Source organism: Fonsecaea pedrosoi, assembly GCF_000835455.1.
Source record: "Fonsecaea pedrosoi CBS 271.37 unplaced genomic scaffold supercont1.1, whole genome shotgun sequence".
Taxonomy (NCBI): Eukaryota; Fungi; Ascomycota; class Eurotiomycetes; order Chaetothyriales; family Herpotrichiellaceae; genus Fonsecaea; species Fonsecaea pedrosoi.
The window spans coordinates 3,208,812-3,226,146 of NW_013550615.1; the positions used below are offsets into that span (position 1 = coordinate 3,208,812).

A 17,335-nucleotide genomic window follows, 5' to 3' on the forward strand; every position below is an offset into this window, starting at 1 on the left:
TAGATCCTTACGCCCTTGATCCCCTTGTCCTTGCAGGTTTCTGGCAAACGATCGGTGAATATCCTAGTTTTTCTCGTATCGAGGAGGGTACCTAATGATGTGTGATGTGATCATGATGATGATGAGACGGTGGAAAGAACGAGGGCTTGAATCCCAAGCAAGGGGTGGTGGTGGTGTCGCACAAGCGGTAGACGCAGCTGAAAGCGCAGCGCGGCGATTGGTCAGATATTTAGCCACGGTTAAAGACGTACGACGTAGTGTAGTCCTGGTATTAAAACGACATGTGTGATATCAGCCAATCAGCCGACCACAGTTGGCGGACCGTGGGTTGCCGCTCCGTCCGCTGGCCGGAAACACACAGCTCTGAGATTCTTCCGAGTACGAGTTGGTAGGTGTGAGAGTACGACTAGGTAGATACGGGGTACGAGTAGTTACGGAGTGAGGACAGAGAAAGTCTGGAATGCAGAGATGTAGTTGTACATGTATAGATATCCACGTACAATAGATGTGTATTGGCACCTGCCTGGTCTTGAAACACCACGGCGATGCGATGCGGTGCAATGCCAGGCATCAACCACCACAGGTACGAGGTTACTCGTATTGCTCGGTCCGGTGGCTTTTGCAGTTCTGCACGTCTCGGCGATACCTCGTTATGTGGACAAGGGGCACCCCCCTAGAACCCAAGAATCGTCGGATCCGACACGATCTGATGACTAGAAAGAAAAACTTTCCCCGTTCCGTTTAGCGACTAGTTGCCTATGTACAGGTAATGTAATTAGTTTTCAAGCAGGCGGGATTGGGTCTAGACTACCTACCACCAACTATGTACCTCCTCTCACCTGGAGGAGCTTGTTGTTGCTAACAAATCGATCAGATAACCGCGGCTATATAACTGCGTACAAGTGGGCTGTGTTCTTTGAACGGAACAGGAACGGAAACGGAACAAAGATGCCAACTACTCGTTAAACCAGATGTTCCAAATGTTCCAATTGATTATGCCAGTAATATTGTGTACGAGTACCGGAATGGTCACTTTAGTGGCTTGCTTTTTCCTACGAGGTACGTCTCTTCCGGTGGGAAATTTCTCATGAATACCTAGTAACCTCGTAATGATTTCTTTACTACTGCATGGTTTGTCGTCGTTTAGACCCCCGTCCCCGTCCCCTCCCCTCCCCTCCCCCATCTCCGTTTTAGGTAGCCAGAGCCCAATGCATGATCTCTGTTGGCCACATCCCAACGGTTTTTGGATTTTGCAAGGGTTGTCGACCTCGTTATGCGCATGAGCTCAGCAACCTCCCGGAGCATTATGGTGGCATTACGAGGTATACGTCTCGTCACTACGCATTTGACAGCGTCATAACTCTGATTATGAATCCGGGGGGAAGGGGTCGCCAGAGGGCCGCCAGAGGCGAAAGGGGCAAAAGGGGGTCAGTTCTGGGGGGAGTTTTGTAAAATGCCCAAATGCTCAGTAAGGTCCAGCAGATGAGTTGTAAGTTGGTAGTAAGTGGTTGTGGCTTTTCCTACCTCGAGTGTATGTAGGTTTACAATGGATGAGGTGTAGTCATCAACTTCCGATGGAACTACGACCCAAGTGCTAGGTGCGAGGTGCTAGATGCTAGGTGTTAGGGGGTTACTCGTAAGCTCTGTTTACTTTCAACATTGTTTCCGTGGGTATCATATCCGGGCACTCTTTAGCGCCTGATGCGCCTATGTATGGACCCAGAGCATGCACCCACCCCTCCCCGGGGGGCCACCCACCTTACCCACCCCACCAATTTCCATAGGGGGGTCACCCAGGTCAGGTCCCAGGCCCCAGGGCCCAGGCATGTTGTGGGTAATTCATGGATTTACACGTGCCTTGTAAAAAATTTTTGGTGTTGATGGTCGACGGCGGTCGAGAGCAGCCACATTTCTTGCCTCTTCCCTCTATGCCCTCGACCCTGTCTGCTCAGTACGAGTGAGTAGGAGCACTGAAGGAGTACTAGGTAGGTAACATTATTAACATATACGTGTCCATGTCCCATTTCTGTAGGTAGGATGTAGTAGGTAAGGGTAAGCTCACTCACTCGCTCACTCAAATCCACCTTCCGATTCTGGTGACTGGAGCGCGCGTATGTGGTCGGAAGATGCACCACCTGTCCGCCCGCCTGACTGAGTGACTGTCCATCTCATCTCCATCATGAGGATGAGGATCATGGGAGTGGGAGATGATGTCCGTTCAGGACATGTGAAAACCGAGAAAAGCAAATAAACTAAACAGGAATCATACGCTCGCTCTGTTATCAACATCATCATCATGTGGTATCATTGGGGCCAAAAACTAGAAATACTCGTTGACTTTTTGAGCCCTTTTTGCTTGGTTGCTCGTTTACTCGTTTATTCGAGTGAATCCCTCGTAGGTAGACAATTAATAGATCCATCCACACCCAGACCAGATCTGATCTGACCTGACATGTGAGAAAATGGGAAATGGGGAAATGGAAAACCACAATCCAATCCCATCCATCCCACCGCCCATCCTTCCCCCCGTTTCCATGTCCAGTGTCCCATGTCCAAGAAACCCGGGTATCCCAAATCCCAAATCCTTCAACCCCCCATCAGCTCGAAGACGCTTCGTCCAAATCAAAAAAGTCGTCCACGCTGAGAACACTGTAGTCGTACACCACGAATCCCCGGTGACTTGTCGTCTGCTCCTCCACTGGCTCCGCTGTTTCTGCTGTCTCCGCCTCCCCTGTCTCTGGTGCTTCTGCCTCTTCAGCTGCAGGACTCAATCCCGATGAGTGAACGTCATACTCGTCATCCGCGCAGGTGGACTCGCTGACCGCAAAGCCCGTTGGTCTCCCAGAAAGCTTTTCCAATGGAGTAGTCATGTTCTGGAGCAGTGCTTGGTCAATCTCGGCGTAGTCTTCGGGTGCTAGTTGGATCGTCGGGGGGGCTTCCTTCAGAGGGGCTTGCTGTCCCCATGCCACGCCGTCCTCGGTGAGCGGCGCAGATGGACTCAGCAGATCTTCCATCATCTCTCGCTCGTTGTCCGTCAGGCGCATCCCGTCAAAGATGTGTCCAAATGGCCCCGAACGGAACTGCTCGCAAATGGCCGCCGGAGTAGGGCAGCTGTCGGTAGATGCTGGAGACGCCGATGTGTCGGCAATCAGAGATCCTGGTGAAGACAGCGCTTCCTCGACGACACTGGGCGGAGATGGTCGAGGTTGAGGCTGTCTCTCTCTCGGTCTCGAGTCTGGCTTCGGCACGTGGGAGATGGTGTAGCGGTGACGGTCTTTGGGGTGGAGATGTTGAAGGTAGTTCCGCACCAGAGACGGCTCGATGAAGCTCGGTAACCACGACATGGCCTTGGTCATCTGGGCATCCACGTCGACGTTGGGTGTGCTGCTGAAGGACTGAGAGTCCGAGTTGGCCCTCTTGGTGCCGCGGACATTCGTATGCTCGAGCGAGGATGACGGCGGCCGGCCATATTGGAGAGAGGCTGGTGTCGACACTCGATGGCGGCGTTGTTGGAGGTATTGCTCGTTGCTGCTTGGCCTACATTGACCCCCGAAAGACCCCTTCACCACCTGAATACTCCCACTGTCCAACTTCCTCCTCTTGGGTGCGGGCTCGTGCCATTTGTTCCCCAGAGCCTCGAGCTCCTTCTGGGGGAAGAGGAGGTCAATAAAAGACATATTGACTGAGAGTGTGAGATCGGTATATAAGAATAGAGATCTCCACCTTGGTACTGGAACCTGCGTCGAGGTTGGGAAGAGCACCCGATGCTACGGCTGTATTCTCGGATAAGGGAGACGGCAAGTAAATTCCAACACTTCTGGGAAGAGGGAACTTGGAAGGTAGAGGGACGGAAAAGGGTTTATAGTGAGTAAAGGTCCCCTCCCAGACTCAACTTAAGTAAGAAAATCAGACTAAGTGCTCTTGCCGGTTGCCGTTCTTCCCAGGGAGTTTCAAAACAATCAGTGCTAAAGTCTGGTCCCATTCCCACCGGCCGTAATTTACAAGACGAAGGGGAATATGCTGAGCCAAGGCCGTGAGTGTGCATTACCATCCGGCCCGAGTCGGAAATAGAGTGTCGTCGTGGATGCATACCCAGGGCTATGGCCCAGAGGATCGCAAGCATCATCGGAAGAGGGGGGAGGGGGGTAAGGGGAACAAAATTCTTGGGACCAATTATTCCGGGGCGGACTACGACTATGGTAGTTTTGGCGTCGTCAAGGGAGAAAAGCTGGAGGCAAACTCCACGTCAGATGAGTGGATTGGTAGGGACTGAGCAAGGGCCCAGAGGGTGAGAAGTGGTAGTGGTTTCGGCACCGAGCAACCTCATACGAGCATTCGAGTCGTAGTGAGAATAAGCTGACGAATGAGGCAAGGACGTTTAATTCCATGGGAATCCAGAGTCGGGTGGACAAACAAGGGAAAGGCTTTTGTGCAAAAGCAAAACCAACTTGGTGGCCCGTGGTGGCCCTCCGTCCGGGCCCATGGCACGCCATGTTTTTGTTTCCCAAGAAATGGAGACTCCGTAAAATCCCCGTTCAAGAACCCTTGCAGCAGCCAAACACCAGACGCCGCCTCTCGAAAAACCCATCTGGGGTGTGTGCTTTTGAGGAGTCTGTATCCGGGGGTGGCAAGAGGAGAGGAGATCAAAGATATGCTCGTATGGTGAACAGAGGCTCCAGCCATCTTCGTACGGTCCAAAGGGATTTCCCGTTTCCTAGCAAAAAGGGTTGGCAGTGGCACAGTCAGTGCACTGAGTGGCCATCGATGTCATCCAAAAAAGTCTCTTCGCGAGGGTCCATGCCGCACCTGACCTGACTTGTCCCCTTGTTCAGCTTGTCCTCAACGTGAGGTCGATCTAGATTGACTTTCTCGATGTGTGTCCTCAAATGATTTTTGGCTTCATGTCGCCTCGGCGGCTACCAGCTGCAAGGCCTCGTCAAACGCCGCGGCGGTCCACCCAGTACCTCCCTAGTACACAGTCAGTAATAGCGGTCGAACCCTGGCTCATCCCCACCAGGCTATCGATTTCTTAGCCTCGTCAGCCAATCCAATCTGTTAATACATCGGATCCGAAGGCGGCCGCACGTGCTGTGTTCTCTCCAGTAACTCCAGAGGGTGCATCGGAGAGAATAGCAAGAGTGGCAAAAATCCCCAGACTTTTCAGTGTTTCTGCCTTACCAGCCTTGTTATAAACGCACTGTCCTCCGGACTCCAGAAATCGTGGAGTGTAGCCTGGTGCCTGGTAGTTGGCAGCCTTCTTTCTCCTCTTTTCTAAATTGACCAGACTCGTGTAAGGGTTTGTCCCGGAGATTGCTCTGTAGAGCACATAGGGCAGATACTTGTGGGTTTTGATGAGGATCTCAGTTGAGATGAGGATCGTTTAGGGGAGACTGATCAAAATGTTGACTTTACAGAGCGCGGTAGGTCCACTCCTCGACTCCTTATGTGATCGTCAATGTCAGACGGTGGTTTGATAGGACGTGCTGGTATGTGGAGGATAAGTGTGAGCTGAAGATGACGACTGGGTGAGTAACTGAGTGACTGCGCTGTTGGGTCGACATCGCAATCAACCAATTCCCCAACAAACGCGAGAGAAGCGTCATCACGAGACCATTGGCTCTTCCCAAGAAACGTACATGAGGGACTCCTGAGGAGGACGAGGTTTTCTTTCCGTGCCAATAGTCCAAAGTGAGGAGGTAGGGGAGAGAAGTCAGTCTCAAGTCAATGAAAAGAGATATTGCTTGTTTGGGTCAATTGTCCCCAGTCAGTGCCCAAATCTCATCATGTGAGATTGTGATCTCCCAGCGCCACCAGAGTCTATGCGTTTTCCCTACTCGTTCGTACCCAGACAACAGCACCAAAGGATTTGGCAACATCTGGTCTGATATTACCGAGTACGACTACTCGTACCTCCGAGTAGGTGAGTAGGTGGGTTGGTAGGTACTCCTTTCGAACAACGTCTCATCTAACCACGAAAATCCATCCATGGCCTCTCTGTTCAGATGATCATGACAGGACATGACCATGACCATGGCAGGTCTCAATCAAGCAAGTCGATCTCCCGTTCTCCACGACGATGTGGCCCATCCTGCCGGTCCTACAACTACTCTTACAAGTATATCCATCTTTCCTCCACAAAACGCCATGACCTCGTCCCTTCCACTTCCACTTTGAACAATTGGCATCCTGTCGCGCCTATTCACTACTGGAGACCCTATTCCTTTCTCTCCATCAACATATCCGTGATCCATGTCTCACGAGTCACGACAGCGTCCAATCCTTCCAGTGCACGGGTTTCGATAACGTGTGACGGAAGACGCCCTTCCGTCCTTCCAGACCTTGTCAAGGGATCCATGGGTGGGTTCAGAAGGAGGAGGGTCTACGAGGAGTTGGGAGCCAACCACCCTGGGTACTTGTGCGAGTACCTACAGGGTCTTGATGAACTGTGCATGCGAGTAGGAACATCAAGGCGGGAAGGAGGCCACAACGATGCCAACGACGACAGCGATATTGCAGTGCCAAAACACGACACCGGCCCACTCTCTATCTCTGGACATGTTCGTTCTACGAATACTTTAGTCTCATCCGAGCACTCGGGATTGAGCACACACATCGCCATACCACCATACAACGTCACCAGATGTCATATCCTGGCGGGAGACCAACATGGGACCTGTCCGCGTGCGAAGTGGAGGGGAGCGAGACAGCGACGTATGTGATATGATTATGATTATGACTGCATTCTCTTCATCCCCTACTCCCCCGTCCTCGTCTGCTCAACGACAGCAACTCTCTTCCCCAGTAGCGTCTATAGCTTCAGCCAAGTATTCAATTAGCCCGGCCTGACCATCATTGTAACCACTCCATGACTTCTCATCCGTTCAAAGAATACTAGGTAGTCGCAGAGAGTCAAACAAGGGCGGAAACCTAACTAACTAGCTCATCAAATGACAAAGCTGGGCAAATAGATGACGAAACAGTTTCTGCTCAACTTGCTGATCTCATATGAATATTCAAAATTAGGTGTAGGGCCAGCAGCGCCGTGCGATGAATACAGCTTTATAAGCGTGGTGCATATTGCAGGGTGATCTAGGTATATCGTCAATCCTACACCAGGGCGCCCGGCCCAATAGAAGCACTTACGGGCAAAAAGAAAGCAGATCTATCCATGATCGATTCCCGAGCCTGCTCCTTTTGCGGCTTCCCTCTTCGCTGGATTGCTTATGCTGTCTCATGGTGGCAAGCTTCGAATAACATCTCCAGATATCAACCTCCTGCTGTCAAGGCTAAACAAGCATCAACGGCAAGTCCTACTCTTCCCTCCTTTTGCCGCACCACGTCATCAATGACCTCTTTGTCGAGGTTGGGGAACATGCCACACAACGTCTCAACCACCGTCCTGTGTTCGGCTCGAGAAATTCGTCGAGCTTCCGCCGCTTCCGCGCTTGCCTGTCTCGCCGCAGCCTCTTGGGCGTCGTACGAAGGCGTTGCGCCGCCATGAGCTGGTGGCGGCTGGAACACACCCGGGTTCAGCCTCGGAGCCGCTTGAGGTGCAGGACTCGGTCTGCGCTCTTGGGATGAGGTGTCTTGGTCAGAGAATATGCGGCCGATCGTGGAAAGAGGCTTCTGGATCGTCCGCAAGAGACCTGCTACGCTGTCATCGGAGCCGTCGCCTGAGGTGCTATATTGCCGATTAGGATCCCGGCGTATAGGACTGGTCGACGTCACATCCATCGAGTTTCGCGGTGTGAGCTCTGGCTCTGCAAGTGACGATTTCTCGGCGATGGTCGACGTGAGTGGGCTGAATTGTTCGGCCTGACGGTTCTGCTCTGCGATCGCCGCTACGGCATTCTCAACGTTGCGCTCAAATTCCTCGTCGCTAACAGTCAAGGTCGTCCGGTCCAGACTTTCGATGAACTGAATTGCTCCTGACAACGAGGACAGATAGTAACCTGCCTCGCCTCCAAGCTTGTCCTGATTCCTGAATCGAAGAATGTATTGGACATTCGACACGAGATTTTCCGGGTTGGCTTGGAGGACAACGTAGATTAGCAGAGGCACGAATGAGTCTGCCGAAGTGTCGGAGCTCTTTGCATTTTTCAACAGTCCAAAGATAACCTTGCAGCAGTTCAAGACGCAGATCACTTTGTCTCTAGGTGCTCGATACCCCTTGATCTTGAGGAGCTCCTGCTGCGCCAGTCTGAGAAATCGCTCCCCATTCGGCCCAACTGGCGCAATATCGAGATGTTCCTCCCGCACCCAGCTGTAAATCCGTATTTTCTGCGCTAGGATCTCGTCTCGTTCAACATCTTCTTGGTGTTGACCGCGTCTTCCAGGTATATCAGACTTTTCCAGTTCTTTTCTCCTCCCTCGGGACCGTGATCGTGCGACCGGAGGAGCCGGTGGGATCGCCGGAGAAAATGTTTGTGAATATAGTCTGTTCATCACGAGCTTCTCCATACCCTCTTTGGCATTGTCGAACTCGTTGTCTGACACTTCTCGCCATACCTCACAAAGAGCCATTTTGTTGGTGATGAAGGCCAGAAAATCCCCGATGATTTTGACCTGCTCATGGACCATCCACTGCTTCTTTCCAAACTCAATCAAAAAAGACCGCAGAAACTTGGCCACTGGGTCGGCGGATTTATGTCGAAGCTGCTCCAAGAATCGATGAAAGTCAAATGGTAGTTCAGGTTCAGGCTCGGGAGGCGGAGGCTGCATCGGAAGAGAGGGCGATGAGGCTTGGGTTGGGCTTTTGATGGGAGGGCTTTTCGGTGAACCCGAGTCATGATTGAGGACACCTGCAGGTGGTGAGGGCAAAGGCTTCTCGGAATGATGGGAGACGACCGGCGATGCTAGAGCGTCCATATCTCTTGATCGCAAGTGTTCCAGACTGGACCTTCTAGGCGGAAAACTGCCACCAGATCCAAGAATGGGTCCGCTCAATTCGTGTCGAGGGGACATTATTGATTCCTTTGAAGGAGCCGCCGATGCATCGTCGAACTGATCTATAATACTTTGGATTTCCGACGTGGATTCCACATCAGGATCATTGTTGGACCTCTGAAAAGGTGTTTCCGCGGTGTTGTCCTCCGCTTCTTGGTTAAAAGCCGGATCTTTCTCATCATATTCCTCGCCTGGTGTCCTCATCGATGGATGCCTTGAAATTGCGGGTGTTTTGGGAGTAGGATCGAGGTAGGGCTTCTCGCTGGCAGCAGGCGGCTCAGGTGGAGGAGGCGTAGATGGAAGGACTTTCGGAGGAGAAACACGTGTGCTCGCAGTCTTGCTTGGTCCGATCCGAAGATCTGATATCCTGTCTGTCATATCCGACTCTGGATCCTTTCCTTTTTCTGAGGATACATCCTGAGAGACCTTGTTTTCAGGAGCAATGTCACTGCCCTCTGGTTCCAGATCGATCAGGTCGGATGAAGTACTTTCCGACGAAACGGCTTTCTTGCTGGCGTCCATGGCTGCATGATTGCTGTTGGGTGACATTGAGGACCTCTCTTAGATGGAAAGTTGATGGCTTGAGAGGATCTGTGGCATGTTTTCCAAGTTCTTCGGTTTTCAAGGCTTGTAGGATCGCCGATCTAGTGCTGGTTCATGATGGAGCATGGACAGGCTGACGAGGCGTCACGCGACGGGGGAGAGAAGGACGCCGTCTAAGCGAGAAAGAAGACCGTTGTCAACAGGAGAGGAGCAAGCAATCTCAAGTGAAAGGTCGAGAATACCCCTTTGAGCAAAGGTACTACTGCTCTGATGCGCTTCCTCAAGGATTCAGATGATAGTCGCAGCCCTGCATCATTGTCGGAGATGCTGCAAGGCCACCAGCGCAGTTTGAGTTTCCCCAAGCGGGAATCGTGCAACTGGCGTGGCTGGTTGCCAACCGATCGTTTGGAGGTGGAACTTGGACTTGGACTCGCAAGACTCGGTATCCATCCTAGTCAGCGTCTGATTGGTCAGCCTTCTATATCTCTTGGCACGGTGATTGTTCCGCAATTTCACTTTTCTCCTTCATATCCACGCCTGTTTCCTCTTGTGCTTCTTTCTTTGCGTGCACTTGCGTACCCTATTAGCCCGGACACACAGCATCTGAAGCCACTGCCCTATGTGCGGCATCTTCTTCTCGGTCGCAAGAAACCGGGCGATCCTACCCGATCCCCTTACGGCGAGTGAGCTCAAAGCACGTGGACCTGACAGCTACAAAGAGTTGAATGTCAAACTTGCTTTCCCACCATCCGACGATCTGTACCTGACTTTTGTCTCAACCGTCCTGGCACTGCGGGGGCATTCAGTCCAGATCCAACCGTTACAAGATCATATCTCAGGATCCATCCTCTGCTGGAATGGTGAGGCATGGAAAGTGGACGGAGTCAAAGTCGAAGGAAACGACTCGGTCCAAATATTTGATCTTCTCTTGCGTGCCTCTCAGTCGACCGAAAATGGTGACTACCAGCGACGTATTGCCCAAGTGCTGACAAACATAGCGGGGCCTTTTGCATTTGTCTTCTATGATGCTACTCATTCTGCCGTATTCTATGGGAGAGATCGGCTTGGGCGCCGCTCTTTGCTCACTAGTCGCGGCGATGAAGATTCGCTGACGTTGTGTAGTATCGGCATTACACCTGTTGGCGCATTGGATCAAGAGGTGTCTACTGATGCCATCCATCTCATCTCTGTGGAACACAATCAAATCATACGTGGCGAAGTTCCATGGGCGAATGCGCTTCCCGCGATTAATAAAATTGGCCACTTGGATGTTGCTGAATCGATGCCGACTTTGAAAACTGTGGATCGCTTCCTGGAGCTGTTGAATACTGCTCTTGAGCTACGACTCCTGGACATTCCAAGTCACCACCACTGTCAGGCTACGCCAGTTTCCTCAAAAGTCGCCATACTCTTCTCGGGCGGCTTGGACTGTACGCTGCTCGCTCGCCTTGCACATGATCTTCTGCCCAAATCAGAATGTATAGATCTGTTGAATGTGGCATTTGAGAATCCACGGTCCATAGCTGCGAAGAAAAATACCACAGTTTCGCCCTATGAACTCTGTCCTGACAGAGTCACTGGTCGTTCTAGCTTTGCAGAAGTTTGCGAAGTGTGCCCGGACCGAGACTGGAGATTTGTGGCAGTTGACGTTCCTTACAAACAGTCACAGGCTTACAAAGCCAGTATACAACGACTGATGCACCCTCACAAGACGGAGATGGATTTGTCCATCACCATGGCACTCTTCTTTGCCGCTGAGGGCACAGGGATTCTATCCCAGAACGCAGAAAAACAGTATCCACCCATGGAGCTCTACACCTCTCACGCTCGAGTCCTTCTTTCGGGCTTGGGAGCAGACGAGTTATATGCAGGGTATTCGCGACATGCTGCAGCTTTTGCTCGGGGTGGATTTGTCGACTTGGCGGACGAACTCGAGCTAGATCTCAATCGGATCGGGTCTCGTAACTTGGGCCGGGACGACCGTGTTCTGAGTCACTGGGGCAAAGAGGTGCGTTACCCTTATCTAGATGAAGATTTCGTGAGATTCTCTCTAGGTCTTCCGGTGTGGGAAAAATGCGGGTTCAGAGCAGCAAAAGAAATCCCCAAGCATTACGAGGAAGCCCGCCGAGTACACAAACCCGAAGATCTTGAGCCGTCGAAGATGTTGCTGAGATTAGCTGCGTGGAAGCTAGGCATGCGGAGAGTTGCTGCAGAAAGGAAGAGGGCTATTCAATTCGGCGCCAGGACTGCAAAGATGGATATTGGCAAAGGAAGGACAAAGGGGACAGACGTCTTAATCAACGAAAGTTGATCTTCTCGGCACCATTGCAACACGGGAAGAGCCGCGGACTAATCGACCAGTTCCACGCCTAGGACCAGCGGAGGGTATTGATGGAGCGGCTATGATGACAATTCACAGATACTTCTGAGGTCTGCACGACTTGCGCTGGATGCAGCACTCCTCCAGGATGCGACTGTAACCGCCAAGTCGACCCATGAAGACTGAAAAAAGGCAAGTCTGAGCCGCGGAAACGGGTACAATGTCCTCGATCACTCAACGTCGATGAGGCGGGCTACTGATGTCAATGATTCGACACCGTACATGCGTGGGAATGAAAAGCCGCATTCCAATTACGGAACTGCAATGAGATGCCAATACCACTACGGAGATCTGAAGCCACTCTTTGGCGACGGAGAAGAGCGTCTTGGTAATGCTTGCGCTCTCCACTTCCATCCCCCACTTACTCTTGGTTGCATAAAATTCTGGCCGACAAGTACGACTTCTCGAAGGGCGTGATGACGATCGTGGGTTTGACAAATTCAGAGGATTTGCAGAGGGCGACTGCTTTCTGTTTCTCTCTGTCTTGTTATCGAAGATCTCGACACCTATCTCGACCTCAATGGACACGGCCGCACTCCCTGTCATTCAGCAGGTAGAATCTCATAACCAACCACAGCAAGACGTGGTTCCTCTAGCCGAGGGTGACACAATACCAATACAGACCAGCTCCGAGGCCAAAGCAGCAGCTGCCATTAACATTCAGAAAGAAGCCTATGCCTACGGCGATGCTGAGCAACAGATCACAACACTTGATGTTGACGAGGCGGAACCAGGACATGGACCAAACGACACTTTTCCTGAAGGCGGCCTTCAAGCTTGGCTTGTCCTGACCGGTGCTTTCCTCGCTCTCTTTGCTTCGTTTGGGTTTATGGTGTCTATTGGAACAATCCAAGAATACCTTCAGATGCACCAGCTGTCGGCCTACACATCCCGCGACATCGGCTGGATTCCTTCTGTATTTGTTTACTTGGCTCTCGGATTGGGCATCTGGGTTGGACCTCTCTTCGACCGGTACGGCCCACGGTGGATTGCATTGATAGGGAGTATAAGTTATGTGGTCATGGTCTTTCTGTTAGCAGAATGTCAAAAGTACTGGCAGTTTCTACTGTGCCTTGGATTCCTAGGTGGGATTGCTGGCGCAACTTTGACTACGACTGGTTTGGCTGTGGTCAGCCATTGGTTCAAGCGAAGGAGAGGTCTCGCGCATGGAATCGCAATGGTCGGGTCGAGCTTTGGCGGCGTCACGATCCCTCTGATCCTGAGGGCCACGCTCCCTAAATATGGGTACGCGTGGTCTATGCGTATCCTGGGGTTTTTGTTCCTAGCATGCTTGGCCCTCGCAAATGCGTTGATGAAGCCGCGCTTGCCGCCGTCTGCTGAAGCACGGAAGAAAGCAATCATATCGTTGGGACTATTTGGGGACTTGAAATTCACCTTCCTTACCATCAGCGTCTTTGGGTTTGAAATTGTCTTGTTTGGTGCGCTGGGCATCCTCCCGACTTACGCGAACTACGGCAACAAGTTCCCGCCGGACACAGGGTTTTATATCATATCAGTCCTCAATGCCTCGTCCTGTTTCGGACGGATCATCCCGGGCTACATATCCGACTTTGTGGGCCGCTTCAACACCCTCCTCTTCATGATCCTCTTCACCTTGATCCTCATGGTCGCCGTCTGGCTCCCACTAGGCCACACCTCCCTGGCTGCGCTCTACGTCTTCGCCGCATTCTTTGGCTTCGGCACTGGCTCGTGGATGGCCTTGACCCCGGCATGCATAGGTCAGCTCTGCGAGGCGGATCAGTTCGGACGGTTCTACGGCACATCCTATTTCATCGGCAGCCTTGCGGCTCTCGTCTGTATCCCCATCAGTGGTGAGCTGGTAGAGGCGGCTGGTCCACAGATCATGGTCGGGTTCATGTGTGTCGTCGCGGGAGTGAGCATGGGGACGTTCATACTCAGTCGATGGGCGTGTTTGGGTTGGAGGTGGCGGTGGATGGCCAAGGTATAAGCAAAGGTAGTAGACAAAAAAGAATGACTATGTCAAGATGTGATATTGTGTATAGTCGTATATATGCTGCCATGTTCAAGTCTATGTCTATATCTATATTCTGTGCACATCCGTTCCTGGGCTGGATCCTGTACAAAGACAACTCATCCGCGTGCGTCGGATATAATTAGAGGAGAAGATATGGTGTATCAGTCGATTCATTTCTGTCAGATGCTGCCCTTTGCCCTGGATTTGCAAACTATATAGCTGGACAACCCATGGCGATTCGCACCATTCCGTCTGTGCTGGAGTTCTGGTACCACCTTTCGCTCGTCCTTGTCATACATTGCTGTTTGGAGGCTTTTGATAACGCTTGTTCCCCCTGGCAATGGTGATTGCAGGGTATATGAGCAGCAGGCCGCCCAAGAGACTGGCAGCGCCTCCAAAGGCTTGGCCGTGCGCGTAGTCGTCCGTGGCCGTGTTGACGAGAGCACCGGCAATGGGCCCGCCGATCAGGCCTGCAAAAGCGGAGCCAGACCATGCCATGCCGGTCCTTGCGCCCACGACACTCGGCGATGGTGACAGCAGAGGAACCACCGCGGCGGGGATGGCGACTGTGATGCCTGCCATGAAGCCCACCAGCACGGCCCAGACGGTGACGCCGGGGACGTTGTGGATCCCGATCCACGCCAATATCAATACGCCGAGACCGATGCCGCCAGCTACGAGGACAACCGCGGGGCCGAATTTGTGCGCGACAAAGGCAGGGAGGATTCGGCCGGCGAAACTGCCCGCGTTCAGAATGGCTAGCAGATAAAATGCGTACGAGACGTTCGTTTTGACGGAGAACTGGGCGTATGGCGTAATGTAGATCAAAGGCACCCAATATCCTAGGAAGACAAAGAATAAGCCAACCAAAAGGACGACAAACGGCGGCTCTTTGAGGGCTGAAGGGTCGAACAGCTGTCCCTGGAGGCGTCTGTGCGTTGGAACTGGCTGGAGCAGGAAGAAGGCAGCTATTACCATGCCCAACATGATGAACCCGAATATGCGGTTGGTCCACCCGAAGCCGATCTCGGGTTGTAAGTGACGAAACATGATGGGCAGCACGATGCCTCCAACGGCTGCTCCAGACGATGATCCTCCGATGGCAAGTGGTCGTTGCTTAGCGTTGAATGTCTGGCTGATGACGGCTATCGAGGGTATATACAGCATTCCATTACCTGGGACACCCGTCAGTACGGTACCATGACAATTTGCTTATGGCCGAGTACTTACCGAATCCAATACAGACGCCCTGGGCCAGAATGATCTGATAGTATTCCTTGGCAAGGCTGAGCATCATGAAGCCAAATGTGACCAGTGAACCCCCGACAACCAACAACGTTCGAATGTAGCCTCTGTCATAGAGAGCCCCAGAGACAATCCCCGTCAGTCCCATCAAGGACACCTGAAGAGTGCCAACCCATGATATGACGGATGGCGTATGAGAGGCCAACAAGTCCTTCTGATAAAAAGCTTGATAGGCACTGAATGAGGAGGCAACACCCCAGGTGATGAAGAAGACGAAAAAGCACCCTATAATCCTGCAGGTCGCGGTAAAATCCCGCTTGCTCTCATGGATATTACCGTCTCGCGCATGGTCAGTTGGTGCAGGCGGCTCGCCGAGAGGGATGCTCAGGGCAGAGTTCTCCCCATCTTTCTCCTGTGTCATGTCCTCTTGACTAACTCTCTTGACAGGTGTTTGACAAACCTCATACTGAAAGAGGAAGAGAGAGAAAGAGAGTCATTGATAGAGGAGAAATGAATCTTACATTTGGATCGGCACTTATCAACGGCTCCAGATGCCGTGATACTAGCGCGATTCACGGAGCCTGACATTCCCCCGGAGATCCTTAAAGCAGCGCCACCGGCGGCGAGGTTTTCCGCTGCCTTGGCAGGGACCGAAGTGCGGCTCTCGAATGGGGCCTTCGAGGTCTGTTCGCGTCTGCTGCTGTTACTGCTGCCACCAATTCTGCGAACGACCATCAGCCCCGTCACTTCGTCCTCAGCCTTGAGGTCAGCCTCACTTCGATCACGACGCGAACTTGCTTGTTATTTCACAAAACAACAAACGGACGTCTGCAGTCACCACCGAACCTGCATTGTCATGTGAATTTTCCTTGCCTGTTTAATCGACTATTAGAAAACCCTCTCGACCACAGATTTCAGCTGTGCCCAAAATCCTCCTTGACTTAGCCTCAAACCATCACGTTTGCGTTCACTCCCACGATCAACAAGATGCCTGACGAACATGATGTCAAAGATGAACACAAAGAGAGCCATGAAGATGGTGGTGAAGAGGAAGAAGTGAGCATCTCCCACTAATTACTCCACCGTCCTATACTCGGTTGATCTGTGCTCACATGTGTCGACAGGAAGAGATTGCGGCGATGAAGAGACGCGTCGCCGAGATGGAGTCTGAAGCGGCCAAACTTCGCGAAATGCAAAGCCACCTCGAACAATCCTCGGAGACTATGCCTAGGGAAGACAGAGAGGATGTGGACGCGCGCAGCATCTTTGTCGGCAATGTGGACTACGGCGCAACTCCTGAAGAGATTCAAGCACATTTCGCCAGCGGCCCAGGGACGATAAACAGAGTCACCATCCTCCTGGACAAGTTCACTGGTCATCCAAAGGGGTGGGTCTAAAATAAACTCCAAGCACTATCATGCATAAGGCTTGTTCAAGAGCTGGATGCTATTCTTTCAAGACCCTCAAGAAAAAATCATTTCATGCTGCCTGGCAAGAGATGGATTGCTAATGGAACTATCGCGCAGGTATGCATATGTGGAATTCTCAGATCCAGGACTGGTGGCTCAAGCATTGGTGCTCAATGAAAGTGTCTTCCGTGGCCGCAATCTCAAGGTCAGGTCCGAGTCCTGGTCTAGGTTTTCTAAGATGGTGCTGACAAGATACTTCAGGTCGTTCCCAAGCGCACAAATCTTCCAGGCATGACTCGAGGCAGAGGAAGAGGGGGTCCTGCTCGTGGTGCTCGAGGAGGCTTCGGCGGACGAGGAGGCTTTGGAGGAGGCTATGGGGGATTTGCTGGCGGAGGCTATGGTGCTCCACGTGGGGGCCCTCGCGGCGGCTTCCGAGGGCGTGGCCGTGGATTTGCACCGTACTGAGAAGAGACTGAGAAACCCTTCTTATTCTCGGCTTCACTCAAGTCCTCTGCGACATAGCACGCGACACTGCTCAAGGTCATGGAGGTCCACGACGGAGGCATCAAGAATGCAAGCAGCGTTGATGCTGGGATTTTTCGGCATATTGGAACCGAGAATTGGTCAACTGCGACTTGTCATTTATTTCGAATGGCATACAGTCAGTAATGGCACTTGACTTCTTGGGCTGCTCGGATCGATATTGGACGGGGACCAGGCCGAAAGCCTTTTGTAAGATTTATGGAATCAATATGGGCAGAGACTGAGACCGCCACTACAAAAGGCGACCAAATCTCTCTACAATTGAGACAATGT

At 52.1% G+C, this 17,335-nt stretch overlaps 6 protein-coding genes across 6 annotated transcripts; 3 read left to right on the plus strand and 3 right to left on the minus strand.

Annotated features, from left to right (window-relative positions):
• Nucleotides 1–2,597: 2,597 nt before the first annotated feature.
• Nucleotides 2,598–3,677, minus strand: Z517_01159 (uncharacterized protein; the record flags this gene model as incomplete). The annotated part of the gene is made up of 1 exon (XM_013434121.1): nucleotides 2,598–3,677. The coding sequence occupies one exon, from the start codon at nucleotides 3,675–3,677 to the stop codon at nucleotides 2,598–2,600; it is 1,080 nt and encodes a 359-aa protein (XP_013289575.1).
• Nucleotides 3,678–7,266: 3,589 nt separating this feature from the next.
• Nucleotides 7,267–9,468, minus strand: Z517_01160 (uncharacterized protein; the record flags this gene model as incomplete). Its single annotated transcript, XM_013434122.1, has 1 exon — nucleotides 7,267–9,468. The coding sequence occupies one exon, from the start codon at nucleotides 9,466–9,468 to the stop codon at nucleotides 7,267–7,269; it is 2,202 nt and encodes a 733-aa protein (XP_013289576.1).
• Nucleotides 9,469–10,108: 640 nt separating this feature from the next.
• Z517_01161 (uncharacterized protein) lies at nucleotides 10,109–11,800 on the plus strand (the record flags this gene model as incomplete). Its single annotated transcript, XM_013434123.1, has 1 exon — nucleotides 10,109–11,800. The coding sequence occupies one exon, from the start codon at nucleotides 10,109–10,111 to the stop codon at nucleotides 11,798–11,800; it is 1,692 nt and encodes a 563-aa protein (XP_013289577.1).
• A 589-nt stretch (nucleotides 11,801–12,389) lies between these two features.
• Nucleotides 12,390–13,838, plus strand: Z517_01162 (uncharacterized protein; the record flags this gene model as incomplete). The annotated part of the gene is made up of 1 exon (XM_013434124.1): nucleotides 12,390–13,838. The coding sequence occupies one exon, from the start codon at nucleotides 12,390–12,392 to the stop codon at nucleotides 13,836–13,838; it is 1,449 nt and encodes a 482-aa protein (XP_013289578.1).
• A 318-nt stretch (nucleotides 13,839–14,156) lies between these two features.
• Nucleotides 14,157–15,531, minus strand: Z517_01163 (uncharacterized protein; the record flags this gene model as incomplete). Its single annotated transcript, XM_013434125.1, has 2 exons — nucleotides 14,157–15,040; nucleotides 15,096–15,531. The coding sequence occupies 2 exons, from the start codon at nucleotides 15,529–15,531 to the stop codon at nucleotides 14,157–14,159; spliced, it is 1,320 nt and encodes a 439-aa protein (XP_013289579.1).
• Nucleotides 15,532–16,097: 566 nt separating this feature from the next.
• On the plus strand, nucleotides 16,098–16,984 carry Z517_01164 (uncharacterized protein; the record flags this gene model as incomplete). Its single annotated transcript, XM_013434126.1, has 4 exons — nucleotides 16,098–16,166; nucleotides 16,235–16,497; nucleotides 16,637–16,724; nucleotides 16,781–16,984. The coding sequence occupies 4 exons, from the start codon at nucleotides 16,098–16,100 to the stop codon at nucleotides 16,982–16,984; spliced, it is 624 nt and encodes a 207-aa protein (XP_013289580.1).
• Nucleotides 16,985–17,335: the final 351 nt, after the last annotated feature.